General features: G+C 28.9%; 5 protein-coding genes across 10 annotated transcripts; 3 read left to right on the forward strand and 2 right to left on the reverse strand.

Annotated features, from left to right (window-relative positions):
* The first annotated feature begins 7 nt into the window (after nt 1–7).
* Nucleotides 8–6,162, forward strand: LOC123265117 (structural maintenance of chromosomes protein 3). Its single transcript, XM_044728765.1, has 4 exons — nt 8–150; nt 365–440; nt 1,522–4,915; nt 5,869–6,162. The coding sequence occupies exons 1-4, from the start codon at nt 136–138 to the stop codon at nt 5,993–5,995; spliced, it is 3,612 nt and encodes a 1,203-aa protein (XP_044584700.1). The 5' UTR covers nt 8–135; the 3' UTR covers nt 5,996–6,162.
* On the reverse strand, nt 6,077–8,064 carry LOC123265224 (probable signal peptidase complex subunit 2). The gene is made up of 3 exons (XM_044728881.1): nt 7,914–8,064; nt 7,504–7,805; nt 6,077–6,512 (listed from the first exon to the last, which is right to left on the reverse strand). The coding sequence occupies exons 1-3, from the start codon at nt 7,953–7,955 to the stop codon at nt 6,269–6,271; spliced, it is 588 nt and encodes a 195-aa protein (XP_044584816.1). The 5' UTR covers nt 7,956–8,064; the 3' UTR covers nt 6,077–6,268.
* Nucleotides 8,065–8,068: 4 nt separating this feature from the next.
* Nucleotides 8,069–9,759, forward strand: LOC123265233 (protein NDUFAF4 homolog). Of its 4 annotated transcripts, none has more exons than XM_044728902.1 (5): nt 8,069–8,162; nt 8,255–8,474; nt 8,929–9,020; nt 9,137–9,350; nt 9,460–9,759. In XM_044728902.1, the coding sequence occupies exons 2-5, from the start codon at nt 8,318–8,320 to the stop codon at nt 9,561–9,563; spliced, it is 567 nt and encodes a 188-aa protein (XP_044584837.1). In that variant the 5' UTR covers nt 8,069–8,162; nt 8,255–8,317; the 3' UTR covers nt 9,564–9,759. The 4 variants fall into 4 exon arrangements, with proteins under 4 accessions (XP_044584837.1, XP_044584846.1, XP_044584829.1 ...); XM_044728911.1 differs by having other exon boundaries at nt 8,071–8,162; nt 8,310–8,474; XM_044728894.1 differs by having other exon boundaries at nt 8,094–8,162; nt 8,238–8,474.
* A 752-nt stretch (nt 9,760–10,511) lies between these two features.
* On the forward strand, nt 10,512–16,851 carry LOC123275094 (T-complex protein 1 subunit alpha). The gene is made up of 6 exons (XM_044743015.1): nt 10,512–10,697; nt 10,849–10,934; nt 13,195–14,141; nt 15,179–15,371; nt 16,047–16,210; nt 16,300–16,851. Exons 1-6 carry the CDS (start codon nt 10,625–10,627, stop codon nt 16,508–16,510), a joined length of 1,674 nt encoding a protein of 557 aa, XP_044598950.1. The 5' UTR covers nt 10,512–10,624; the 3' UTR covers nt 16,511–16,851.
* Nucleotides 16,852–19,056: 2,205 nt separating this feature from the next.
* On the reverse strand, nt 19,057–25,681 carry LOC123275089 (double-strand-break repair protein rad21-like protein 1). 3 transcript variants are annotated; one of them, XM_044743005.1, is made up of 7 exons: nt 25,487–25,681; nt 24,939–25,109; nt 24,725–24,854; nt 23,022–23,689; nt 21,081–22,106; nt 19,536–19,691; nt 19,057–19,440 (listed from the first exon to the last, which is right to left on the reverse strand). In XM_044743005.1, the coding sequence occupies exons 2-7, from the start codon at nt 25,080–25,082 to the stop codon at nt 19,315–19,317; spliced, it is 2,250 nt and encodes a 749-aa protein (XP_044598940.1). In that variant the 5' UTR covers nt 25,083–25,109; nt 25,487–25,681; the 3' UTR covers nt 19,057–19,314. The 3 variants fall into 3 exon arrangements, with proteins under 3 accessions (XP_044598940.1, XP_044598939.1, XP_044598941.1); XM_044743004.1 differs by having other exon boundaries at nt 25,213–25,681; XM_044743006.1 differs by having other exon boundaries at nt 25,185–25,681.
* Nucleotides 25,682–26,613: the final 932 nt, after the last annotated feature.

Below are 26,613 nucleotides of genomic sequence, written 5' to 3' on the forward strand. Positions count from 1 at the left end.
CGTTCAATATGTCCGCTAATATCTGACAACAGATTTGTTATTAAATAAATAGATAATTATTTTATTACAAATTGACTAGAAAAATTATTTAAATAATAAGTTAACTTAAAAATAATGTTACGTTAGACATTAATCATGTACATCAAGCAAGTATGTTTATTTTTTACTTATTATTTATCAACAAACATAACTGTTGATCAACAAATGACGCTTTATATATTTATTAATTTATTTCACACCCATTTTGTTACTAAAATCAACAAACAATACTATTTTTTGTTTTATTAATTAATCTTTACTAAAATCAATTTAACAACAATTAATTTAATAATTAATTTATTAATTTTTTTGGTTATGTTTACAGGTTATTATCCAAGGTTTTAAATCCTATCGTGAGCAAACGGTCGTTGAACCATTCGATCCTCGTCACAATGTAGTTGGTAAGTAATTTTAAAAATAATTTCCAATTAACCCGTAGTGGTCATTATGGGTCTAGAAGACCCGGGGCAATTTTTGAGTTGCTTTTGCTTCGAAGATATCATTGAAAGTGGTATCTGTGGTACCATCTATTATTGTTTGAAGATTTTTTTGAGATTCTCGGAATTTAAGTTGACGATTATTAATTTTTCAACTTCTGGTTGAGTGAAATCTATGAAAAAGTCAACATTTTTTTTTGTGACCCTTGGGCAACTACTGGTGCCGTTCACACAACAGTTGTTTCATCATGATCAATAATCCAGGATCCAAATTTTATAATAACTATTTCTTAAAATAAAAAGCAAGAAAATAATCACGCGTAATTTATTGTTTTTTTTTTATATATTTTCTTTTTTAACTTTAAAAAATAGTATAGTTGAGGTTTTACGCCGCTACTAAGGTAAAAGCCCCAATAGATGATCACGTACCAGTATATGATCACTCCATGTATTTGTATATCTATATTCACAAATATAGGTATACAAATACATGGAGTGATCATATACTGGTACATGATCATATATTGGGGCTTTTACCTTACCATAGAAAGTTTTTTTTTTTTTCACATTTTTAAACTACGAATATGTTCTTTTGTAAATTGGCCGAAAAAAAATTATACGCCCTTTCACCTTTAGATCACCAAAATTTCAAATTCTTAAAAGTAAAAGGGCGTATAATTAAAGCCATACGTCCTTTTACCTTTGTAATTTTTTTTTTTTCAATTTTAAGCGCAGAATGTGTCTACTACTCGATTGGCAATAAAAATAACAGCGCCCTTTTACCTTTGCAAAGGTAAAAGGGCGCATAAATTGTTATGTCCTTTTACCTTTAGGCACGCGATTTATTAATTTGTTAGAGTCGATTTGTTTTATTGAATTAAAATAAAACTGCAAGTGTCAATAACTGGGTCTTTTACTTTAGCAAAAATTTTTCCGTGCATGGGGTCAACTAGACCCAGTATGACCACTACGTAATTTTTAAAAAGTGTTAAAAAAAACTAAAGATTAAAAAAAAAATGTAAACTAATTATAAAATAATTTTTAGTCGGAAGAAATGGCTCCGGAAAAAGTAATTTTTTCTACGCGATCCAGTTTGTGCTCAGCGATGAGTTTTCTCACTTGCGTCCAGACCAACGTCAAGGCTTACTCCACGAAGGAACGGGTCCCAGAGTAATCTCCGCCCACGTGGAGATAATCTTCGACAATACAGACGGAAGATTGCCAATAGACAAAGAAGAAGTGTACCTTCGCCGCGTAATTGGTGCTAAAAAGGACCAATATTTTTTAAACAAAAAAAATGTGACCCGGAGCGACGTAATGAACTTGCTAGAGTCTGCAGGATTTTCTCGATCAAACCCCTACTATATAGTAAAGCAGGGAAAAATAAACCAGATGGCCACAGCACCTGATTCCCAGCGCTTGAAGCTCCTGAGAGAAGTCGCAGGTACTCGGGTGTACGACGACAGACGTGAGGAGTCCAAAGCAATCTTGAAGGAGACCGAAGGCAAGCTGGAGAAGATCGAAGACTTTCTTCGGACGATCGAGGAGAGACTGCAGACGCTGAAGGAAGAAAAGGAGGAACTTAAAGAGTACCAGAGGTGGGACAAGCAGCGCAGGTGTCTCGAGTACACGATCCACGAGCGAGAGCTCAAAGAGAACAAGCGCAAGCTGGAAGACTTGGAGGCTTCCAGAGCGAACAGCGGCGCTGAGCAAGCTAGGCTTGTTTCTGAGCTGAAGAACTCTCAGGAGAAAGTCCGGTCTTCTACCAAGCAGCTCAAGGAGGCCAAGAAGGAGCTTCAGTCTGCCAAGGAAGAAAGAGACACGCTTAGTGCTGAGCAGCAGCAGCTGCTCAAGGAAAAAACTAAACTGACTTTGACGATTAATGATCTTTTGGAGGAAGTCAAGGGAGATAATGACAGTAAAAAGCGCGCTCAGCAGGAGCTGGAGAAGCTTAAAGCTACGATTGCGTTAAGAGAGCAGGATCTTGAGAAGATAAAACCAGAGTATGAAGAAATGAAGAGGCGTGAGGAAGAGTATACAAGGATGCTGGCGCTGAAGGAGCAGAAGAGGAAAGAGCTGTATGCTAAGCAAGGACGAGGGAGTCAGTTTACCAGCAAGGATGACAGAGACAAGTGGATCCAGAATGAGTTAAAGCAGCTTACTAAGCAGATCAAGGACAAGGAGGAACACCAGAGAAAAATTAGTGACGATTTGAAGAAAGACGCTGAGAAGCAGAAGGACTTGGAGAAGAAAATTGAGGAGTATACTAAAGAAATGGAGAAGCAGAGGGTTTCTATTGATGATCATAACAAACAGTTCTATGAACTGACTAAATTAAAGGATCAGTGCCAGGCTATGCGCAAGGAAATGTATCGCAAGGAGAGTGTTCTTCAGTTGAACTTGTCTGGGCTGAAGGAAGACTTGGCTAAGGCTGATCAGAGCTTGAGATCTATGGCCGGGAAACCGATCTTGAATGGCAGAGACAGTGTTCGTAAAGTCTTGGAGACTTTCAGGGAAAGACCTGACATGGCTGATGAAGTTAGTAGCTATTATGGTCCTGTCATTGAGAACTTTGATTGTGATAAGGAAGTCTACATGGCTGTAGAGGTCACTGCTGGTAATCGGCTTTTTCACCACATTGTCAAGTCTGATAAATTCGGAACGAAGATTCTCAAAGAAATGAACAACCAGCGCCTACCTGGAGAAGTTACATTCATGCCGTTGAACCGTTTGCATGTCAGGACTCAGAATTACCCTCAGACTAGTGATGCAATTGCTATGATATCTAAATTGAGGTATGATCCTAAGTATGACTTGGCGATGAGGTATATTTTCGGGAAGACTTTAATCTGCCGTAATTTGGAAGTCGCTACCAATTTAGCGAGAGAGTCTGGGCTGGATTGTGTTACTTTGGAGGGAGATCAGGTTTCTTCTAAGGGGTCGTTGACTGGAGGGTACTTTAATACATTGAGGTCTAGGCTGGAGATTCAGAAGAATAGATCGGAGCTGATGGCGCAGATAAATACTATGGAGTCGGATTTGGCGACTCTGAGGGAAGATATTAGGAAGGCTGACACTAATATCAGCACTTATGTGACTGAAATGCAGAGGACAGAGACGAAGAATAGCAAAGCTAAGGATATTTATGATAAAATGAAGGCCGAGATTCGGCTGATGAAGGAGGAGCTCAGTGCTATTGAGAGATACAGGACTCCTAAAGAGAGGAGCTTGAATCAGTGCACTTCTAATTTGGAAGCGATGAGAGCTACTAAGGAGGGACTTGAAAGTGAGCTTCATCAAGATTTAATGGCTCAGTTGTCCGTCGCGGATCAGCATCAGGTTGATACTTTGAATGATGAAATTAGAACGCTGACGAAGGAGAATAAAGAAACTTTTGCTAAGAGGATGAGGTTGGAAGCGGAGAAGAATAAACTGGAGAATTTGTTGACGAATAATTTGCACAGGCGTAAAGATGAGTTAGTTCAGGCGCTTCAGGAGATTTCTGTTGAGGATAGGCAGAGACAGCTGGAGTCTTCTAAGGCTCAGTTGGCTGAGATTGAGAAGCGGCTCGTTAAAGTTAACAGTGATTTTAAGACCCAGAATGACAAAGTGGGCGCTGCTTCGAAGAGACAGAAAGCGGAGGCGAGTAAAGTAGAGGAGTGGAAGTCGAAAGAAAAGGAAATCCAGGAGAAAATAGAGTCTGATTCTAAGGACTTGGAGAAGCTGACGATTAAGAAGAATATGTTTGAGCAGAAGATTACTGACTGTACGCAAAAGATTACTGAGTTAGGCGCGCTGCCTAGTCATGATGCTTATGAGAAGTTGCAGAATATGTCTACGAAACAGTTGTTTAAGGAGATGGAGAAGGCTAATAATCAGCTGAAGAAGTACAGCCATGTTAATAAGAAGGCTTTGGATCAGTTTATGTCTTTTAGTGATCAGAAAGAGAAACTGGTGAAGAGGAAAGAGGAGCTGGATAGGGGAGATGAGAAGATCAAGGAGCTGATGAATGTACTTGAGCAGCGCAAGTGTGAAGCTATTCAGTTTACTTTCAAGCAAGTGAGCAAGTACTTCAGTGAAGTTTTCAAAAAATTAGTGCCTTCTGGTCATGCTCAGCTGGTCATGAGGACTGCTGATGGGGAGGAGGGAGGTGAAGATGTTGCCTCGGCTGCTGCGGATTCTGATAGGTTTATTGGCGTGGGGATTAGGGTGTCTTTTACGGGGCTCAGGGCGGAGATGAGGGAGATGAATCAGCTGTCTGGGGGGCAGAAGTCTTTGGTAGCCTTGGCGCTGATTTTTGCCATTCAGAAGTGCGATCCGGCGCCGTTTTATCTGTTTGATGAAATTGATCAGGCTCTTGATGCGCAGCATAGAAAGGCTGTCGCTGATATGATTCATGAATTGAGCTCTGATGCACAGTTTATTACTACTACTTTCAGGTGAGTTTTTTTTTTAACTATAAATAAATAATTTTGCTTTATTAAATAATGACTTTTGTTAAATTGAAATGTACTTGATTAAATATTGACGATTTTAAAGATATAAGCTCATCTTGGTGTTACACTCATCAAGAGCTTTCATTTGAGTACCCACATGCATTTTTTATATATTTTTCATATATACATATATATAATATATGTAAATATATAAAATATATGAAAAATTGATGTGGGTACTCAAATGAAAGGTCTTGATGAGTGTAACATCAAGATAAGCTTACATCTTCAAAAATATCAATAGTTGACAAGATAGCAGAATCAGTTTTTAATTATTGACATTTTCTAAGATGTAAGCTCATCCTGATGTAACGCTCATCAAGAGCTTTCATTTGAGTACCCACACGCATTTTTGATATATTTTTCATATGTACATATATATAATATATATAAATATATGAGAAATTGATGTGGGTATTCAAATGAAAGGTCTTAATGAGTGTAACATCGGGATGAACTTATATCTTCAAAAATGTCAATAGTTCATAAGATAAAAGGTCGTTTCTTAATTATTGATATTTTTTAAGATATAAGCTCATCCCGATGATACACTTATCAAGAGCTTGCATTTGAGTACCCACATGCATTTTTGATATATTTTTCATATATATATATATATATATATATATATATATATATATATATATATATATATATATATATATATATATATATATATATATATATATATATATGAAAAATTGATGTGGGTATTCAAATGAAAGGTCTTGATGAGTGTAACATCGGGATGAGCTTATATCTTTAAAAATATCAATAGTTCACAAGATACAAGCCATTATTTCTTAATTATGTATCTAAAGATTGTAAAAATTATCAGATGTCTCGCAGCTTCAGTATCATTATTTTAATAAATAAATTTTTATTTTAATTTTCAGACCTGAATTACTTCAACATGCTAACAAATTCTATGGTGTTAAATTCCGCAACAAAGTTTCGCACGTTGAATGTGTCACCCGCGAAGAAGCAGCTGACTTTGTGGAAGACGACACAACCCACGGATAAATCTTATATTTATTACTATAACTAACATTTAAAAACAAACTTCTTACAAATACAAAAAAAACTACTTATTAAAAAGATTTGTATCATTTCCGCTAGATATTTTTATTATAATTATAAGTATTTTTAAATAGTAGTAGGTTTCAGATATAAATGTAAACAAAAAAAAATAAATCTTTATACAAATTACTGATTATTATTGAATTATGTATAATAAATTTTTTATTTTAAGAATTAAAATTAAATGCGTATGAATAATCAATTATCAGTGAGTGGCTACTTGTCTTTGCGCTGAGCCACCAGGCTGTCGTGTAAACTAGCTATGAAGTTGTCCACGAGGTCGAGACACACCACCCCGTTGACGTCGATGAAATTTGCGACGGACTTGATCACTGTAGCCTCATTTACTGCACCAGTAGCCTCATTTTTCACAGAAAAGGTTAAGTTGTACTTGTCATCGTACTTCTTCAGGTACGAGCTCGCTTCCCAGACGTAGTCTGGGTCAAAACCAGCTGGATCTCTTAAAATATAATTAATTGGTAAGTAAAAGTATTTTTTTATAATTAAATATAATTAATAATAATAATATAATACTAAAGTTAGCCGACATTGTTAATTTTTTTTTTTAATTATTAAATTAGAACAATAATATTTTTAAAAAATTTGCACTTATAATTTTTAAAGTTTTTTAAATATAAATTTTTTTTTTATTTTTTTGTAATCATTTTTTTAATAAAAAAAATTTTTACAATTTTTTTTATTGAAGAAAATTATTACAAAAAATTAAAAAAAAAATTGACCTGTAGAAAATTTGAAAAACTGTAAGTGAAATTAAAAAAAAAAATATTTTTTAGTTCTAATTTAATAAATAGGCAAAATCAAAAATGTCGGCCAACTTTATTGTTATTAATTTTTATAATAACAATAATAATACTAAAATTAGCCGACATTAAACAACTTTTTTTTTCAACAATTAAATTACTAGTAAAAAAAATTGCACGTATAGTTTTTAAAATTTTTTAATGAGACTGAAGTTAGCAGATACTTGACAATTTTTTTATTTTTTTTGAAAAATAAACTAAGCATAGAAAATTATTTATAAAAATCTCATTTTTAATTTTTCAGAGCTTCTAAAGATGAAATTTTTAAATAAAATTTTCTTATGAAAATTAAGTTAGCCGACATTTAAAAATTAAAAAAATTTTTTTATTAAAAAAATGACTACAAAAAAGAAGAAAAAAAAATTTTCATTTGTTAAAAACTTGAAAAACTGTAAGTGCAATTTTTAAAAAATATTTTTTTGTTTTAATTTAATTATTAAAAAAAAATCGAAAAATCAAAAATGTCGGCTAACTTTAGTATCATAATTTTCTTGCTATAATTTGTTTGTCAAAAAAATTCTAAAAAATTATCAGATGTCTCAATTTCAGTATTATAATTTTTTTTTAATAAAAAAAACTATAAAATGTTGGCCAATTTAATTTTAAATAATTAAAAAAAAATAAAACTACCTTTGAACAGCAACGACAAATATTCCTTTTTCTTTGTAAGTTGTGTAAATATGAAGAATAGTCATCAGAACGAAGTAAGCAGAAACTCCCATCACCAAGACATGTCTCGACGCCGGGAAAGGATGGAACCAGTCCCAGAAGAGCGCAACTCCAGCAACTCCAACAGCAATACCACAAATAGCTAGACGGATGTCAAGCAGGGTGAAATTTTCAATGTAATTGTATTTTTTAGTTAGAACTTCTTTAACAGCATCATCCAGTGCGTTTTTCACAGCTGCTCCGTCCCATTTGTTTATTTTTATCTAAAAATTTAATTAAAATTGACAGTGGTAATTTTTTTTAACAGCTGATTTATTTCTTCTTTCTATAAATATTTTTAAAAAAATAAAAAATTTATTAATTATTCTTACCGGCTCATCCTTCTGATCTTTTTTTGAAGCCATTTCGACCATTATAATTTGTGATAATCTGCTTAATAATTACTTAAACAATAGGTTAGGTACACGTCAATTGAAATATAAATTGGGGACGTAGCAAATAAATTTTATAAAGCGAACTTAGTCGATGTTTCACGAAGTAAATATGCCGGACGACTGAGAGACATCTTCAGGCCGATAATAGAGTTAGGACCATGTGGATACTTATGTACATAATATGTGGTAATGAAAATTAATATTTAGTGTTGTATTTTTTAATTAGAAAATTATTAAATTAATTTATTGTTTGTAATAAAGGTAATTTATATTATTAGAATTATTAGTGACTTGATCAGCTGACTTTGGGATTTTTTTTAAATTTATAACAAGGAGATTAAATGAGTAAAATAATGGGTGTTATTATGTCGAGGCTATCAAAGCCAGCTAGAGCTTTTAATATTGAAAATAGAGCTGCGAAAATTTTGGAAAAAGAAAAACCAATACCTGCTCCACCTCATCCATCTACTGCTCAGCAATTAAAGATTTCTCGAGAAGGTAAATTAAATTACTAGTCGTAAATTAAGTTAGCTGACATGTAAAAATTTTTAATGACATTAAAGTTAGCAGTCACTTGACCTCTTTTTAATTTTTTTTAATAAATAAATTTCCTCCAAAAAATTTTATTTTTTTAATTTTATAAATGTCAATTTTTTTTCTCACTTTCTTTGACTTAATTTATTTGTTAAAAAAATTCTTAAAATTATAATTAATTTTCATAAATTTTTAGAATTTTTTTTTATTCAAAAAATTATTACAAAAAAATAATAAAACAATTTCATGTGTTGAAAAACTGTAAGTGTAATTTTTAAAAAGTAATTTTTTGTTCTAATTTAATTATTGAAAAAAAATTAAAAGCGTCAGCTAACTTTAGTATTATAATTACTGGTTGTTTATTCACTTGTCATATTATTATGATGACAATTAATGAGTAATTGTTGTTTGTTTGCAGTTGATCCTAATTTTTTGGAGAATCATTATAAAAAAGATGAAGAATTGTATGGCAGATTGAAACAAGTGTTTGTTTCTTCACACGTTGAACATGTAATTAATTATTTTTTTTTTTTATTTACTTATTAATGACAGATCACCACTGGGTTGGTTTGTAAGAATTTTATTTATTTATTTATTTATTAATAAAATTTTTGGCATTTTTTTAGAAAATTAGTGATCAAGAGTCTGAAGCAAAAAAGCCGAAGAATAAAAAATGGTCTCAAGATTTTGAATACGGCTTTTGGGAACCTGAAAAAATACCAAAGGGTAGGTGTCAATTGAAGACAGCGTTGCAATTTATGGCTGACTATCAAGCAGACTCGAAAAAAAATTCTATTGAAAGTATAGCGATGAAATACAAACTAGACCCGGTTGATGTCAGTAAGTATTTAATTTTTTCATTTTTAATTAAAAAATAATTATAAAATTTATTTATTTTTATACTTACACCCAAATTGAAATGATATTTTCATGAATTTTTGTGTTATAGAGAATATTATTAAGTACTACAGAGTATTCCAAGTAGTCCAGCCGAAAGATAGTAAGATGTTCGTACCAAGAGGAGATGCAAAACCACTTATAGAAGAAAAATAATTCAATGAATATTCAAGTCCAACATTAGATTATTTAAAATGTTTTCTTTGATATTAAAATTATTAAAATGACTGTAAATATTTATTAATAGTAATAATAGATTGATAAAATGTTTATCAGTAGATGGTGCGTTTTTATAGTACGAAAGTTAAGAGAAATTTTTGAAAATTTTTAAGATTTTTTAAAGAAATAAATTTATCTTATAATTGTCAGAATTTTTTTCAACAAAAAAATTATAAAAAAAGTAATTTTAAAAATTATTTAATTTACTTTAAAAATAAAGTAAAAAAATTGTCAGAAGTCTGATAATTTTAGTATCTTGTAAATTATTTTATAAATTGTCAGGTCTGTTAACTTTAATTTCATTTATTTATTAAAATTAATTAAGAAAATATTTAATAATTTTTTTAATAAATAAATTAAAAAAAAAATTGACAGAAATTTTAAAAAACTAAAGAAGCAATTTTTTTAAAATAATAATTTAAGAACAAATTTGTTTATTAAATAAAATATAACATTAAAGTTAGCAGATACTTGACCATTTTTTTATTTTATTTAACAAAAAAATTTTCCAAGAAATTATTTTTAAAAAATTGCATTTAAAATTTTTACATGTCAGATTTTTTTTTCAATAGTTTATTTGATACAAAAATGATTAAAATTATCAAAATTAATTTTTATAAATTAAATTTAAAAATTGTCAAGCGACAGCTAACTTTAATGTCACAAATTATTATTTACAAATAAAAAGAAAATAGAAATTTAATTACCTTAGATATTTAAATATTACCGCTGGTACTAAAAAAACTAGGCTTGTCCGGCTGCGCCCAGCTGTATGTACTTATAAGTCCTCGTGCGCATGCGTAAGAGTTCCAAAAGAATCCGCCAATAAAAATTGAGAGTCAAACAACCAACCAATACGCAGTCAGATCCAAAAGTTGATTCCTGTGTGTGTCAGACAAATTAGAGTAGTAGCAATCTCACGCTATTTGATACCTTATATAGAAACTAAAATAAATATTTTATTATTTCGCAAAATAATATAAAAAACTCATTAAAAAATGTCTGGAGTAACAAGTGCGTTGGCCGTCGCTGGTCAAAGACAATCTGGAGCTCCAGTTCGTTCTCAGAATGGTAATTATTTTATTTATATTAGCGTATAACCTAAAACTTAAAACCCGGCACGTTTTCATTTACAAAAAATTATTAATCCTTTATTTTATTAATTATCTTCTCCAAAATTATTATGTACATTTTTTCACTCATCCAAATTTTTTTATTTCAGTTATGGCCGTGTGTGCTATCGCTAACATTGTTAAAAGCTCCCTGGGTCCAGTTGGTCTGGACAAAATGCTCGTTGATGACATTGGAGTAAGTTTTCACCCAAAATAATTAATATAATGATACTGGAATTCAAAGACGTGATAATTTTTATAAATTTTTTAATTAATAAATTATAACAAGAAAAATTTTTTTTTTTTAATTATAACATTAAAAAATAATACTAAAATTAGGTGAGGTTTTTAATTTTTTTCATTTATTAAATTGAAACAAAAAGAAATTTTTGGAAATTGCAATTAAATTTTTTTTCTAATAATTTTTTCAATAAAAAATTTTTAAATGTCAACTAACTTAATTTTCATTTTTGAAATTGTCAGAGATTTAATAATTTGTAATTTTTCTTGAATAATAAACTAAGTTTGGAAAATTGTAATTATAATTTTTTATAGCTTCTAAAAATTGAATTTTTTAAATAAATTTTTCTTGCTAAAATTTATAAATTAAAAAAATTTTTTTAAATTATCAAATGTCTCTCAATTTTAATTGAAAATTAAATTAACTGATATCTAAATATTTTTATAACTTTTTTTATTGAAAAAATTATGCATGAAATTTTAATTAAGTATTTTTTTACTTGTAATTTAATTCTTAAAAAAATTATTAAACGTCGGCTTATTTTAGCATCATCAATTTCAGTTTCATAAAAAATTCTACCTTTAGAAGCTCTAAAAAATTATAAATGCAATTTTTTAAAAATAATTCTTTTTATCTATAGTAAAGGACCCAGTTATTGACACTGTCCTAGTTGTTTGACACTTGCAATTTTATTCTAATTAAACAATAAAATGTTCTTAAAAAATCAATTATCTTAAAATTTATAATTCAAAAAAAATATTTATTTATTAATTTATTACAGTTGATTTGTTTTTTTTTTTTTTAATTAAAATAAAATTGCAAGTGTCAATAAATAGGCCAGTGTCAATAACTGGGTTTTTTACCTTAGTTTCAATTAAACCTTATTATTACAGCTGCCCAATTTTAAAACACAGTAACTGCAAAATTTTTGTACCTAATTTTTTTTAATATTGCTGCATTTTTTATAACTTTTAGACCTTAATTTTACGTATTTTTTTTTTTTTAATATTTGAATTTAAGTATTTTCGATTCATAAATCAAATTTTTCATCAATTTGGCAGGGAAACTTTTTTTTAAGGTAATTGTAGCGTGATAGGCATTTCAACAGAAAATTATGAAATATTTTTTATTGAAAGATAAATATATTAATAATTCACTACCAAAATTTCAGATCAATTGACCGCACCGTTTTTGAGTAATTAATTTTCGAAATTGTATCTTTTACACGTAGAGGTATAGAGAGATGGTAAAGTTAGTATGAAATCTTCCGTACCACTCGAGTGGGCCAAAGATTTCATATTAACTTTATCATCTCTCTATACCGCTACGTGTAAAAGATGCAATTTCAAAAATTAATTACTCAAAAACGGTGCGGTCAATTGATCTGAAATTTTGGTAGTGAATTATTCAATAATAAATAATAGTTTAAAAACTAAAAACACGCTTTTATAGAAAACCAAACTAAAAATAGAAAATAAATTTTAATAAATTTAAATTAAGAATAGTGTTAAAAATTTCAATAAGTATAAATTAATAATAGTGTAAATAAAAAAATGTATTTTATTTTAAAAAGCGTGGGGTGCTTTTTAAGATATTATCAAAATGATAATCACTCTACTCATATCTGTCAATAAAATATTTATAACTATTGACACCATGCACCCCACGCTTTTTAAAATAAAATACATTTTTTATTTACACTATTATTAATTTATATTTATTGAAATTTTTAACACTATTCTTAATTTAAATTTATTAAAATTTATTTTCTATTTTTAGTTTGGTTTTCTATAAAAGCGTGTTTTTAGTTTTTAAACTATTATTTATTTTTTACTTTTTAGTTTGGTTTATTTATAAAAGCGTGATTTTTTAGTTTTTTTAAACTATTATTTGTTGATTATCAAAAATATTCAGGCGCGCAAATTACCCACGGAGAGTTACATACTGACATACTGACATACTGACAAACTGACATACAAGTGAAGCTAATATAAAGCGTGTAAAAAAAATTTCATAATTTTCTGTTGAAATGCCTATCACGCTACAACTACCTTAATAAGAAAAATTTTTTTAAATTTCTAAATGTTGGTTACTGTGTTTTGAAATTGGGCAGCCGATTAACTTATTATTCAAGAAAAATAAAAAAATTGTCAAGTGTCTTCAATTTCAATACCATAAATTAAAATTTTTTTTAAAAACAATAATTTATAATTAGGACGTGACTGTAACCAACGACGGAGCGACAATCCTCCGGCTTTTAGAAGTAGAGCACCCAGCTTCGCGTATCCTGGTCGAATTAGCCCAATTGCAAGACACAGAAGTAGGCGACGGTACCACCTCAGTGGTGATAATCGCAGCAGAATTACTGAAGAACGCGGACGAGCTTGTGAAGCAAAAGATCCACCCGACTACTGTGATCAGCGGGTACAGATTAGCATGCAAAGAAGCTTGCAAGTACATCCAGGAGCACCTGACAGTGAACGTCGAGGAGCTGGGCAGAGATTGTCTAGTACACGTCGCGAAGACTTCCATGTCGAGTAAGATCATCGGAGCCGACGCAAACTTCTTCGGCAACATGGTGGTCGACGCAGCGAACGCTGTGAAGATAAACGACGGCAAGGGAGGACACATGTACCCGATCAAGGCAGTGAATGTCCTGAAAGCTCACGGAAAGAGCGCCCGGGAGTCGATCCTGGTCCAAGGATACGCTCTCAACTGCACAGTAGCTTCCCAAGCCATGCCCAAGAAAATTGTCAACGCCAAGATCGCTTGCTTGGACTTCTCCCTCCAGAAAGCTAAGATGAAGCTGGGTGTTGAGGTTCTGATCACTGACCCAGAGAAGCTCGAGTCTGTGAGACAGCGCGAGATGGACATTACTAAAGAGCGCATCCAGAAGATCCTCAATGCTGGAGCCAACGTCATCTTGCTCTCGGGAGGCATTGACGACTTGTGCCTGAAGTACTTTGTTGAAGCTGGAGCTATGGCTGTCAGGAGGTGCAAGAAGACTGACCTGAAGCGTGTCGCTAAAGCTACTGGTGCTCACTTCTTGACTTCTTTGACCAACATGGAGGGAGATGAAACTTTCGAGGCCAGTTTCCTTGGAGAAGCTGCTGAGGTTGTTCAAGATGTCATCTGCGATGACGAACTTCTTCTTATTAAAGGGTAATTTTATTGATTTTTAGAAGACTTCATAAAAATCTAACTACTGCAGTCGTCCTCATCGCGCAGATTAATAAAAGAGCGTTAAGATGCAATTTCTGTGATTTACAAACTACCAGCCCGGTGGCTGAATTTTTTTAAGATATAAGCTCATCCTGATGTTACACTCACCAATAGCTTTCATTTGAGTACCCACATCAATTTTTCATATATTTTATATATTTATATATATGAATATATGAAAAATATATCAAAATGCATGTGGGTACTCAAATGAAAGCTCTTGATGAGTGTAACATCGGAATGAGCTTACATCTTTAAAAATATCAATAGTTAAGAAATTACCTTGTGTCTGGTGAATTATTGACATTTTTAAAGATATAAGCTCATCCTGATGTTACACTCATCGTGACCTTTCATTTAAGTACCCACATGACAATTTTTATATATTTCATATTTATGGTATTTGTGAAATATATAAATATATAAAATATATGAAAAATTGATGTGGGTACTCAAATGAAAGGTCTCGATGAGTGTAACATCAGGATGAGCTTATATCTTAAAAAAATTCAGCCACCGGGCTAGTAGTTTGAAAATGATAGGATTTTGAAATTTTAAAAATCGTAAAAATTGATGTTTTTACCACTTCAACTTGGTGTAATTATTGAACTAGACAAGATATTGATATTCGGTAAATTGCATCTTAAAGTTCTTTTATTAATCTTCAATTTTCACTCCTTAGAAGTGGTAATAGCCTCAATATTACTCATTTTAGAGTTCGTTCAAAGAAACAGTTTTACTGTTGCAGCAATTTTTGAATTATCGGCTTTTTTTAAACAAAATTAATTCTTGATAGTTTGAAATTAATTATTGAATTTTTTTTTTAATTAATTAATTAAGCTATATATTATCATTAATATTATTTTATAAAAAATAAATTTTCTTTATTTGAGAAATCTATTTCCATTTCGGCTGCCAAATGGCCTTTTTTATTATTATTTTTTTAAGGTTTGATGACTAAATTCATTTTTTTGCAGACCTAAAGCCAGAACTGCAGCGTCAATTATTCTTCGCGGGCCAAATGACTTTTACTGCGATGAAATGGAGCGTTCAATTCATGACGCTCTGTGTGTTGTCAAGAGAGTTCTGGAGAGCAAGACTGTTGTTGCTGGTGGCGGATGTGTTGAAGCCGCTCTTTCTATTTATTTGGAAAATTTCGCAACTTCATTGGTAATTTTTTTTTTGCTCTATTTCTAGATACTTAATTGAGAAATGACCTTGTGTCTTGTGAAATATTGACATTTTCAAAGATATAAGCTCATCCCGATGTTACATTTATCAAGACCTTTCATTTGAGTACCCACATCAATTTTTCATATATTTATATACATTATATATATGTATATATGAAAAATATATCAAAAATGCATGTGGGTACTCAAATGAAAGCTCTTGATGAGTGTAACATCAGGATGATCTTATAACTTTAAAAATGTCAATATTTAAAAAAATGCAATTTAACATAATTAAGAAATGACCTTGTTTCTTGTGAACTATTGACATTTTTAAAGATATAAGCTCATCCCGATGTTACACTTATCGAGACCTTTCATTTGAGTACCCACATCAATTTTTCATATATTTATATATATATGTATATATGAAAAATATATCAAAAATGCATGTGGGTACTCAAATGAAAGCTCTTGATGAGAGTAACCTCAGGATGAGCTTATATCTTTAAAAACGTCAATATTTAAGAAAGTACAGTACAATTTAACAGAATTCATTATGTAATAAAGCAAAATACTATTTATTTATAGTTCACTACGGCAGTCACATAGTGACTGCAAGTTTGCTAGTATTAACTTACTTAAAGATTAAATAAAATTTTTAAATTTACAGAGCTCACGGGAACAACTTGCCATTGCTGAATTCGCTCGGTCATTATTGGTGATTCCAAAAACACTTGCTGTTAACGCTGCTCAAGATTCGACAGATCTTGTTGCTAAATTGAGAGCTTACCACAACTCCAGCCAGACAACTGTTGACCATGCTAATCTTAAATGGTAATTAAACAAATTTAGTATTCTTAATTGATAAAAAAAAAAAAAAAATTTGGTATGTAATCATCAATTAATAATGAAATTTTTTACAGGGTGGGTCTTGATTTAATTGAGGGAACCGTGAAAGACAACAAAAAAGCCGGAGTACTCGAGCCCGCTATTTCAAAAATAAAATCCTTGAAATTCGCCACCGAAGCTGCTATCACAATCCTCCGAATCGACGACATGATTAAATTGGACCCAGAGCAGAAGCAAGGAAAGTCATACGGTGACGCTATGGCTGCTGGAGAGTTGGAGGGTTAAGCACTTAATTTTCAAGATTTCATTATTTTAAATAAAATATCCTACTCACAATAATTTATAAAAATTGATATAAATAAATGTATTTTATACTATTTATTTATATTAATAATAAAATCTTGAGTTTTAATAAATAAGTCTCAATTCATTTTTTTTTGCAATTCCATTTTTCACATAAAATTTCTTCTAAGAAATTTTATTCGTATTTTTTTTAATCAAACAAATTAAGTTTATCAATTTATACGTAAACTTTTTATGAAGTATGAATAATATGAAATAATTGTTTATTAAAAATATTTTATAGGAACAAGATTTCACTAATAAAGCTTTTTCACGAAACTTAATTCCATTTTGATTTTTTATTTTAATATTTTATTTTAATATACCTCTTCCACATTTTGTCCATCATAGAAAAAGAAAAACAATAAGTTTGTTATTTTTTTGATCTTTTTATCCATAATATATTACATATATATTTTTTAAACTGTATATACTACAGGATAACTGTCCTATTTATTTAATAGTTTACACTTTTCCATTCATTAATCAGTTGCTCCTTATAAACCGTTTAATCCAAATTTAATGACTGTAGTTACATGAAATGATTTGTAAAACATAATAATTTTTTATCTCATATTACCAAAACATATGTCACTTTTCAATTTTAAAGTAAAAATTATGATTTTTAAGATGAAAAAATTAAAATTTTTTTTTTGTTTATTTCTATTGAGATTGACACTCGGTAATTAATAATGATGAGATTTTTAGCGTACATGACATTTTATCATCCATACAACATTATCACACTGCTTTCTTACAGCATACAGAAAACAACACAATAGGATTTGCTTTTTTACATATGATGATGAAATGCTCAAGGCCATTATACTTTACAATCACAATCATAACAGTATTTTGTTGAATAACACCCAATTAATTAAATAATAGTCATTAATATCATTATTATCATTTTCATTCATTTTTTTTTAATTTTTCTGGGGCTTCTTCAACAAAAATCGACAATCATTAACAAGTGGGGTCAAGCATTTTAATTTTCATTTTTTTGAACGAAATTTCATTTGATTTTATTTATAAATTTTTTTTTGAAAAATACATAAAAAAAAAATTTTTTTTTTGCTTTCAAAAATTGGAAAAAATTTTGGCTTTCATGTTTTTGGATAAAATTTATATTTTATCTTTTTTTGATATATTTTTTTTTTCGAAAAATACATAAAAAAAACGAACAATTGAAAAAAAATTGAATATGAATTTTCTAAAAAATTTATAAATTTTTTTGAAAATTTGTTAAAATTTTGAAAATCAATTTTTTTTTTTTTTTAATTGTTTATTTTTTATGTATTTTTCTAAAAAAAAAATATATCAAAAAAATCAAATAGAATATTCGTTCAAAAAAATGAAAATTAAAATGGTTTCCCACTTGTAAATATTTACCATAAATGGTAATTATTTACAAGTGGGGTCAAACTCATTTTTGGCCATAATTAGGTGAAAAATTAATATTTAAAAATTTTCTTTTTGCCTTCAAAAGTTGGAAGAAATTTCGGCTATGTCTTGGATAAAATTTCTATTTCATCTTTTTTTGATACATTTTTTTGAAAAGTACATAAAAAAACGAACAATTTAAAAAAAAAAATTGAATATCACAATTTTCAAAAAAATTTATAAATTTTTTTGAAAATTTGTTAAAATTTTGATAATTATTTTTATTTTTATTGTTCATTTTTTTATGTATTTGAAAAAAAAAAATATCAAAAAAATCAAATGGAAATTTCGTTCAAAAAAATGAAAATTAAAATGGTTTTTCCCACTTGTAAATATTTACCATAAATGGTAATTATTTACAAGTGGGGTGAAACTCATTTTTGGCCAGAATTAGGTAAAAAATTAATATTTTCAATTTTTTTTTTGCGTTTCAAGTTGGAAAAAAAATTTTGCGTTCATGTTTTTGGATAAAATTTATATTCTATCTTCTTTTAATATATTTTTTTTTGAAAATGACGAACAATAAAAAAAAATTGAATATCACAATTTTTTGAAAAATTTATAAATTTTTTTGAAAATTTGTTAAAATTGTGATTATCAATTTTTTTTAAACTGTTCATTTTTTATGTATTAAAAAAAAAATATATCAATAAAATCAAATAATAATTTCATTAAAAAAATGAAAATGAAAATGTTTGACCCCACTTGTAAATATTTACCCAAAAAAATTTCCCACCGTTAAATATTTTTTTTTTTTTTTATTAAAATAGAAAATAGAAATTGTCAATTTTTTAATTTTAATATTTTTAACTTAATTATTTTGTTATAACTTAATTAATCTTTAAAGAAGTAATGATTAATTAACTATGATAAAATGTTTAATATACCCATATTTATAATCATAATAAACTTATTAATTTGTTTTAGTCAATAAGTCTAAACTCGATCTGATTATTAGATTCAAAGTTTCGACTCATTAAAATATACTCTTTCTTAAATACTAATTACACTATTTAGTTCAAATCATATATAATAAAAATAAAAGATTAAATGAAATAAATATATTTATATTTATACGGTGTGCTCAATGTAGTTAATGTGAAATATAAACCTAATTAACTGATGATGTACTATATTCTTCATTCTTAATGTATCAGTGGAATTTTTAAAGATTTTTAGTAGAAAAAAAAATCCAAGCATCAATTGCCTGTTAATAAGGCAACATTATTGCATCCAATTATTTATTACTCTCTTTAATATAGAATTGGTGCAGTTATTTTATTTTAAATAAGTCCCGGTTACTCTTATAACGATGGGTTTTCCCATTTCGGGCCTTTGGTAACCAAGATTTCTGCGTAAGAGTACTCTTGATTCAGTTCTAATACTTGGAATTTTTTCAAAACTAACAAAGTATAAAATTTCTGTGCAGCCTGCAACAAAAAATTGATATTAATATTATCAATCTTCAAAATCTATAAATTAAATTACAAAAAAAAAAAAAATATTCAATTAATATAAAACATACCTGTTTACGTGAATTTTTATATGACATCTCTCCTAAGGTTAATCTATCTTTACCATCTAATTTATTTTTAATAACTTGGTACATATGAGCAGCTCTTTTATTAAGGACACGTTCTTCAAATTGCTCATATGTTTCATCAACTTGTTGTTCTTCTTGCTGTAAATTTAAATAAATATTTAATAATTTAATCAACATAATTTTTTAGAAAAAGTAATTTTGTGAATAATGAATTTTGTTAAATTGCACTGTACTTTCTTAAATAATGACGATTTTAAAGATATAAGCTCATCCCGGTGTTACACTCGTCAAAAGCTTTCATTTGAGTACCCACATGCATTTTCATGTATTTTTCATGTATTCATATATGTATAAATATATAAATTATATGAAAAATTGATGTGGGTACTCAAATGAAAGGTCTTGATGAATGTAACATCGGGATGAGTTTATATTTTAAAAAATATCAATATTTCACAAGATACGAGGTCATTTCTTAATTATTGATATTTTTAAAGATGTAAGCACATCCTGATGTTACACTCATTGAGAGCTTTTATTTGAGTACCCACATGCATTTTGATATATTTTTTATATATACAAATATATAATATATATAAATATATGAAAAATTGATGTCGGTACTCAAATGAAAGGTCTCGATGAGTGTAATGTCGGGATAAGTTTATATCTTCAAAAATATCATTAATTGACAAGATAGCAGTCGGTTCTTAATTATTCACATTTTTAAAAATATAAGCTCATCCCGATGTTACACTCATCAACAGCTTTCATTTGAGTACCCACATGCATTATAATATATTTTTCATATATACATATATATAATATATATAAATATATGAAAAATTTATGTGTGTACTCAAATGAAAGGTCTCAATGAGTGTAATGTCGGGATGAGCTTATATATTCAAAAATATCATTAGTTGACAAGATAGCAAAGTCAGTTCGTAATTATTGACATTTTTAAAGATATAAGCTCATCCTGATGTTACACTCATCAAGACTTTTCATTTGAGTACCCACATGCATTTTGATTTATTTTTCATATATATATATATATATATATATATATATATATATATATATATATATATATATATATATATATATATATATATATATATATATATATATATATATATATATATATAATACACATAAATATATGAAAAAATGATGTGGGTACTCAAATAAAAGGTCTTGATGAGTGTAATATCGGGGTGAGCTCATATCTTGAAAAACGTCAATAGTTCAAAAGATACAAAGTCATTTTTTAATTATGTTTCTAGAGACAGAATTTTCGAATGCAGCCTAAATATTTATAATAATAAATTGACTATCAGTCAGACTGATATGAAACCTTAAAAAGGCACAAATTAAAATCAAGACCTTTACAATGACTCTAAATTTCACTAAAAAAACTGATTTTATCATATAAGTATCCTGGGCACAAAATTTATTTATACTTTTAATATTATAGATCATTTTTAAATATTTTAATAAAAATAAAAATTTCCAAATACTTACTGGACCAACAGAGGGAGGAAATTCATAATCTTCATGGTTCCAAGGTGAAGCGGGACCTCTTTCAGAAATACCACCAGGTGTATTTACAGGGGGTTGATTTTCATCAAAGCCCATGTAAGACACCTGAGGTTGCGCTTGGTCATAGCCCATGTTCTCCATCATGGAGTCAGCGGGCTGAAGCGGTTCTTCTCCTAGCAGCGAACTAACATCCGCGGGAGGAATCTGGGGCATCTCCGTAGCCTCCATAGAGGGTTCTATGAGAGGAATAGAAGGCTCTGCAGGTAAAGACACCTCGGACTGCGCTGGAGATTGAGCGGGAGGTGGAATGACCGGTGGTGGAGCGGACAATCGTGTCGGCTCGACGGTCTCCATTGGCGTTTCTTCCATCGGCACTGGAGGAGGTGGTCCCGGCGTCCTCATCGGCTGCACAAGGGGTTCCTCATCCGCGGGAGCTTTACGCTTGCGGCTCATCCGCTTTCCAATGGAACTCTGGTCAAAAGAAGCTGGGTCAACATCACCGTCTCGCATTTGCTCCAGCGAAAGGCTGTCGTCATCGCCAGCCATTCTTCCAAAGTCCTCGTGGTCGTACGACTTGCTCGTCAAGTGTCGCTGGTAATTTTTGAACAGGACTCGGGCTGGGATCGGTCTTGCAGGAAGAGCAAATAATTTTTCAACGCCTCCAGTTTCCTTCCAATGCATAAGTCTTTTCGTAGGCGGCGCGAGATCTAAAGTTGTCACGATATCACTGGTATCTGACAATTGTGCTTTCATTTCTTCTCCGGATATATTTTTGACTTCATCGACAATAAGTTTACGCTTGCGTTTAGCTTTGGTGAAACCTTTTAGAGCTGATGCGTCAACTGGTGCTAAAGCAAAACTTTCTTCTTCGTCGTGAAGCAACGTCGTTTGTTCGAGATGTCTTGGTGCTTGTTCGATAGCATCAACTGCTGCTTCTTCGGGAATCGTTGGAGGTACAGGTGTAAATCGTCGACTAGCAACACTTGCCCTGCCTGCGATTCCATCAACCTGAAATTTTATTTTTTTTTTGTTTTAATTTTATTCTAATTTAATAAAATTTCTTCATTTTTTTATTTTTTTATTTTTTTAAATTTTCTTTTTTAATTTCATAGTAGAATTTTTTGATTTTTTATTTCTAAAAATTGTTTTAATTTAATTAAATTTTTTCATTTTGTTTTTTGAAATTTTCTTTTTTAATTTGATCGTCAAATTTCTTAATATTTTATTTTATTTTTAAAAATTTTCTTTTAATTGAATAAAATTTCTTCACTTATTTAATTTTAATATTTTTAAATTGATAATAAAATTTCTTTATTTTTTTTGATGTTCTGTCATAATTTAATGTTAAAATTCTTTGATTTTTTATTTTATTTTTAAAAATTTTGTTTTAATCTAATAAAATTTCTTCATTTCTTTCATTTTATTTAAAAAAAATCTTTTTTATTTAATTTAAAAATAAAATTTCTTGATTTTTTATTTTATTATTTAAAATTGTGTTTTAATTTATTAAAATTTTTCAATTTCTTAATTTTTTGTTTTAATCTAGTAATACAATTCCTTGATTTTTTATATTATTTTTAAAAATTTTCTTTTAATTTAATAAAATTTCTTCATTTCTTTGATTTTATTTTTAAAAATTTTTTTTTCAATTTATAAGTAAAATTTTTTGATTTTTGATTTTTTTATATAAAATTGCGTTTTAATTTATTAAAATTTTCCAATTTTCATTTCAATTTAATAATAAAATTCCTTGATTTTTTATTTAATTTTTCAAAATTTTGTTTTAATTTAATAAAATTTTATTATTTTTTTTTCTTTTTAATATCCGTTTTGATTTATTAATAAAATTCCTTGATTTTTTATTCAATAAAAATTACTAAAAAATAATATCATTGAAAAAATTAAATAAAAATTAATAATTACCTGAGTAACAGGAGTCGTAGGACGCGATCCATCGGAACTCATTCCACCCATAGGCGAGGGAGCTCCACCAAAATGATCACCCATGTCATCAGAGTCATCGTGTACCGAAGGAGCACCCGGTACAGCAGCCACGGAGTCTTGCTGATCAGTCATATTACTAACTTCAGGAACTGGCACTTCCCCCATGGGCGCTTCATCAAACAAGCCGCCTTCAAACAGTCCTCCTGAAATGATATCCTGGCCCAAGTGGCCTCCGAACCCATCATCCCGAATAGGAGTGTCAATATCCATCGGCTGAGCCGTGGAAGTACCGGCAATGGGTTCTTTTTCTTTGGGTTCGAGCGCTGCCTCGATACTGGGTCCGTCGCTGAACAACATATGGCTCTGGTCCAACTGAGCTTCCATCGTCGAGCCATGTCTCAGCAGTTCTGGGGGGTCTGCGTCGAAACTCATGTCTCCAAAGCCCTGATCATGCGTTACCAGGGACAAGTTCCCGTAGTCTTCTCGCATCGTGATTTCTTCAACGCGGGACTGGTTCAAGCTGAACTGCGCCTCAATGTCAACGTCCTTCAGCTCCGGCATCGCCGTATCAAAGTCGTGGAACACTTCTGGCAATGTAATTGCTGTCACTGCAGCCTCCCGATGTTCCTCGGGTAAATCGACCATACCTAGTATGACATAAAAGTTATTAATAATAACTTGACTATTTTTTAATTTTGTTTAACAAAAAAATTATTTCAAAAAAATTGCATTTTTTTAATTTTTTAATTTTGAAATGTTAATTTTTTTTTCTCATTTTTTTTTGCCATAATTTATTTTTCACAAAAACACAAAGTGTGAAGCCGGGCGATACAAGTTATTTTTTTTAACCGTGACACTGGCCTCAAACTTACATTCTTGCTACTGTTATCATATTATTATTATTATTATTATTTTTAAATTTACAATATATTCTTCTTTAGATAATTTATCAAAAATAATTCATAAAATTATATAAATAAATTAATTAAATTGAATACATTAAATAATTATATATTGATAAAAAAAAAAAAAAAAAAAATCAAAATTAAGCTAATTTTAAAAGCTAGTGTGTCAATTTTCAAATTTGTAAACACGATAACTTCAAAATAACATTATTTATTAATCTAATTTTTTTATATTGAGTAAAGCTTATCTAATAGAAGATTCTTATTAAAAATTGTTATCTAAATCCTTCTAGTTTTTTTTTATAATTCTCAAAATAGTTTGGTAATTATTTACTAGTGGAGTCAACCCCATTTTTGGCCATAACTAAGCGAAAAATTAACATTTTCAAATTTTTTTTATTATGCTTGTTTTTACGGCGCATTTAAGATAAAAAATGTCATGAAAGAAAAAAATAAAGATTTCGACAGCTTTTTTGCCTTGAAAAAGTTGGAAAAAAATTCTGGCTCCTGTTTTTGAATAAAATTTCTATTTTATCTTTTTTGATATATATTTTTTTTTAAAAGTACATAAAAAAAACGAATTAATAAAATTGAATATCACTTTTTTCAAAATAATGTATAAATTTTTTTCAAAATTTATAAAATTGTGATAATCAACTTTTTTTCTTTAATTATTCATTTTTTAATGTATTTTTGAATGAAAATTAAAATGGCTGACTCCACTTGTAAATATTTATCAAAATTATTAAATATCTGCCAAGTTAATTTATATATTACCTGGTCTAAAGGCCATTTTTATTTTAACAAATGCCTCATTACAATCTGCCAACAAGTACTTGGCTTTGCGGGAGTAGATTCTTACTACTCCCAGCAGAAGATGTCCTGATGTTCTCAAAGCCATTTTAACCTAAAAAATAATTTTTTAAATTATCAATTAATTAATAAAAATTATTAAATTAATTAAAAAAAGTAAAATAAAAAATTTTATTACTTTTGGCTGCAAAATTCCATCGACGGATTTTTCAATATTTGTTTCAAAAACATGTGCTTTAGTTAATTTTTTGTCCCAATGAGCCGCCAACCAAATCCTGGCCAACGGGCCCTTTTTGGCCAATACAAAATGTGCATAAAACATGATTGCTTATCTTATTCCAACTAGTTCCTGAAAAAAAAAAAAAAAAAAAAAAAAAAAAAAAAATAGATTAGTAAAATAAGTACTGATGTATAAATATATTACCAATAACTTGGAATTAACATCAACATACTATTTAAGGCGCTGTCGGGGTTAGTGTTTCAATGTTTATGTTCACAAAGTTACGCAGTATTAAATGAAAAATAAAAAATAAAGAGAGCAGATAAACGGAGACCGGTGGGGAAAAAGTTCTAACCCATTTGAAAGCCTTATACGTAATCACGAGAAAAACAATTGAATATTTAAAAATATCAATATGGTGTTGGTTGATTTGGACTAAATTTGTCAACAAAAACTTTTAAGATGGCGTCGATACTCAAGTTTTGGCGGTTACAAGTAATACATACCAATAAAAACGTATTATCATCGTAAATCAACCGTTTAAATGTTTATTTTTACTCAGGCAATCGAGTTTCACAATAAATAAACATTTTATAAATAATAATTTTACAATATCCGGTATTTATTCACATAATTTTCACTATCGCAAAATACATACGCAACGAGCGCGTTGGATCGCGTCTTCAGACTGATGTTACGTGCAACTGCTGCCAACCTAAAATTTTTTTTTAACTGTAGTGTGAAGTTAGTCGGTGTCCATTTTGAAAAATCGAAAATTTTCTTTCGTGGAAAATTCTTTTGAGTAAAAAAAAAAATTTACTTTAATTTAAAGACAGGTATTTTTTAATTAATAAAAAATATTTTGCAATTAACAGCTAGTATTATCAATAAAAAAAAATAAATTAGTTTAAGTACAATGAAAATTAAGTTAGCCGACATTTAAAAATTTTTAGAACTTTTTTTCATTGAAAAAATTATTGCAAAATAATTAAAAAAAATTTTCATTTGTAAAAAGCTTGAAAAACTCTCAGTGCAATTTTTAAAAAATGTTTTTTAGTTATAATTTAATAATTAAAAATAATTAAACAATTAAAAATGTCGGCTAACTTTATTATTATTTAAGTACAGGTAATTAAATTTTGCAAATTTTTAATAAAGCTTAAATATTAATTTTTTACTCAAATATTTTCCTTTTTTTTTTTTTTATTTTAAATAATTTTATTTTTGCAAAAATTTGATAATTTTTAATCTTGTAAATTATTATGCCACTAAAATTACCAAACATTTGACAATTTTTTTATTTTTCTTTAAAAATAAACTAGACTTACAAAATAATTTTATAATACTAAAGTTAGCCGACGTTTTTAATTTTTTTTTAATAATTAAATTAGAACAAAAAAACACTTTTTAAAAATTGCACTTACAGTTTTTAAAGTTTTTTACAAGTGAAATTTTTTTTTTATTCTTTTGTAATCATTTTTTCAATAAAAAAAAATTCTAAAAGTTTTTAAATGTCGGCTAACTTAATTTTCATAATAATTTTTAAAAAATTTCACAATTTTTTAGATCTAAAAATAAAATTCTTAAATAAATTTCTTGTTATAATTTATTTGTTAAAAAAATGAGATTAAAG

Source organism: Cotesia glomerata, linkage group LG1 (genome assembly GCF_020080835.1).
Source record: "Cotesia glomerata isolate CgM1 linkage group LG1, MPM_Cglom_v2.3, whole genome shotgun sequence".
Classification (NCBI taxonomy): Eukaryota; Metazoa; Arthropoda; class Insecta; order Hymenoptera; family Braconidae; genus Cotesia; species Cotesia glomerata.

Coding starts and splice junctions, on each gene's coding strand:
- LOC123265117 (XM_044728765.1), top strand. Junction 441..1,521: donor TCCTCGTCACAATGTAGTTG/GTAAGTAATTTT, acceptor AATAATTTTTAG/TCGGAAGAAATGGCTCCGGA. Junction 4,916..5,868: donor TTTATTACTACTACTTTCAG/GTGAGTTTTTTT, acceptor TTTAATTTTCAG/ACCTGAATTACTTCAACATG.
- LOC123265224 (XM_044728881.1), bottom strand. CDS start 7,955: ATGGTCGAAATGGCTTCAAAAAAAGATCAGAAGGATGAGCCG. Junction 7,806..7,913: donor AAGATCAGAAGGATGAGCCG/GTAAGAATAATT, acceptor TTAAATTTTTAG/ATAAAAATAAACAAATGGGA. Junction 6,513..7,503: donor TTTGTCGTTGCTGTTCAAAG/GTAGTTTTATTT, acceptor TTATATTTTAAG/AGATCCAGCTGGTTTTGACC.
- LOC123265233 (XM_044728902.1), top strand. CDS start 8,318: ATGAGTAAAATAATGGGTGTTATTATGTCGAGGCTATCAAAGCCAGCT. Junction 8,475..8,928: donor ATTAAAGATTTCTCGAGAAG/GTAAATTAAATT, acceptor GTTTGTTTGCAG/TTGATCCTAATTTTTTGGAG. Junction 9,021..9,136: donor TTTCTTCACACGTTGAACAT/GTAATTAATTAT, acceptor GCATTTTTTTAG/AAAATTAGTGATCAAGAGTC.
- LOC123275089 (XM_044743005.1), bottom strand. CDS start 25,082: ATGTTTTATGCACATTTTGTATTGGCCAAAAAGGGCCCGTTGGCCAGG. Junction 24,855..24,938: donor ATGGAATTTTGCAGCCAAAA/GTAATAAAATTT, acceptor ATTATTTTTTAG/GTTAAAATGGCTTTGAGAAC. Junction 19,441..19,535: donor ATAAAAATTCACGTAAACAG/GTATGTTTTATA, acceptor TTTTTGTTGCAG/GCTGCACAGAAATTTTATAC.
- LOC123275094 (XM_044743015.1), top strand. CDS start 10,625: ATGTCTGGAGTAACAAGTGCGTTGGCCGTCGCTGGTCAAAGACAATCT. Junction 10,698..10,848: donor TCCAGTTCGTTCTCAGAATG/GTAATTATTTTA, acceptor TTTTTATTTCAG/TTATGGCCGTGTGTGCTATC. Junction 15,372..16,046: donor AAAATTTCGCAACTTCATTG/GTAATTTTTTTT, acceptor TTAAATTTACAG/AGCTCACGGGAACAACTTGC.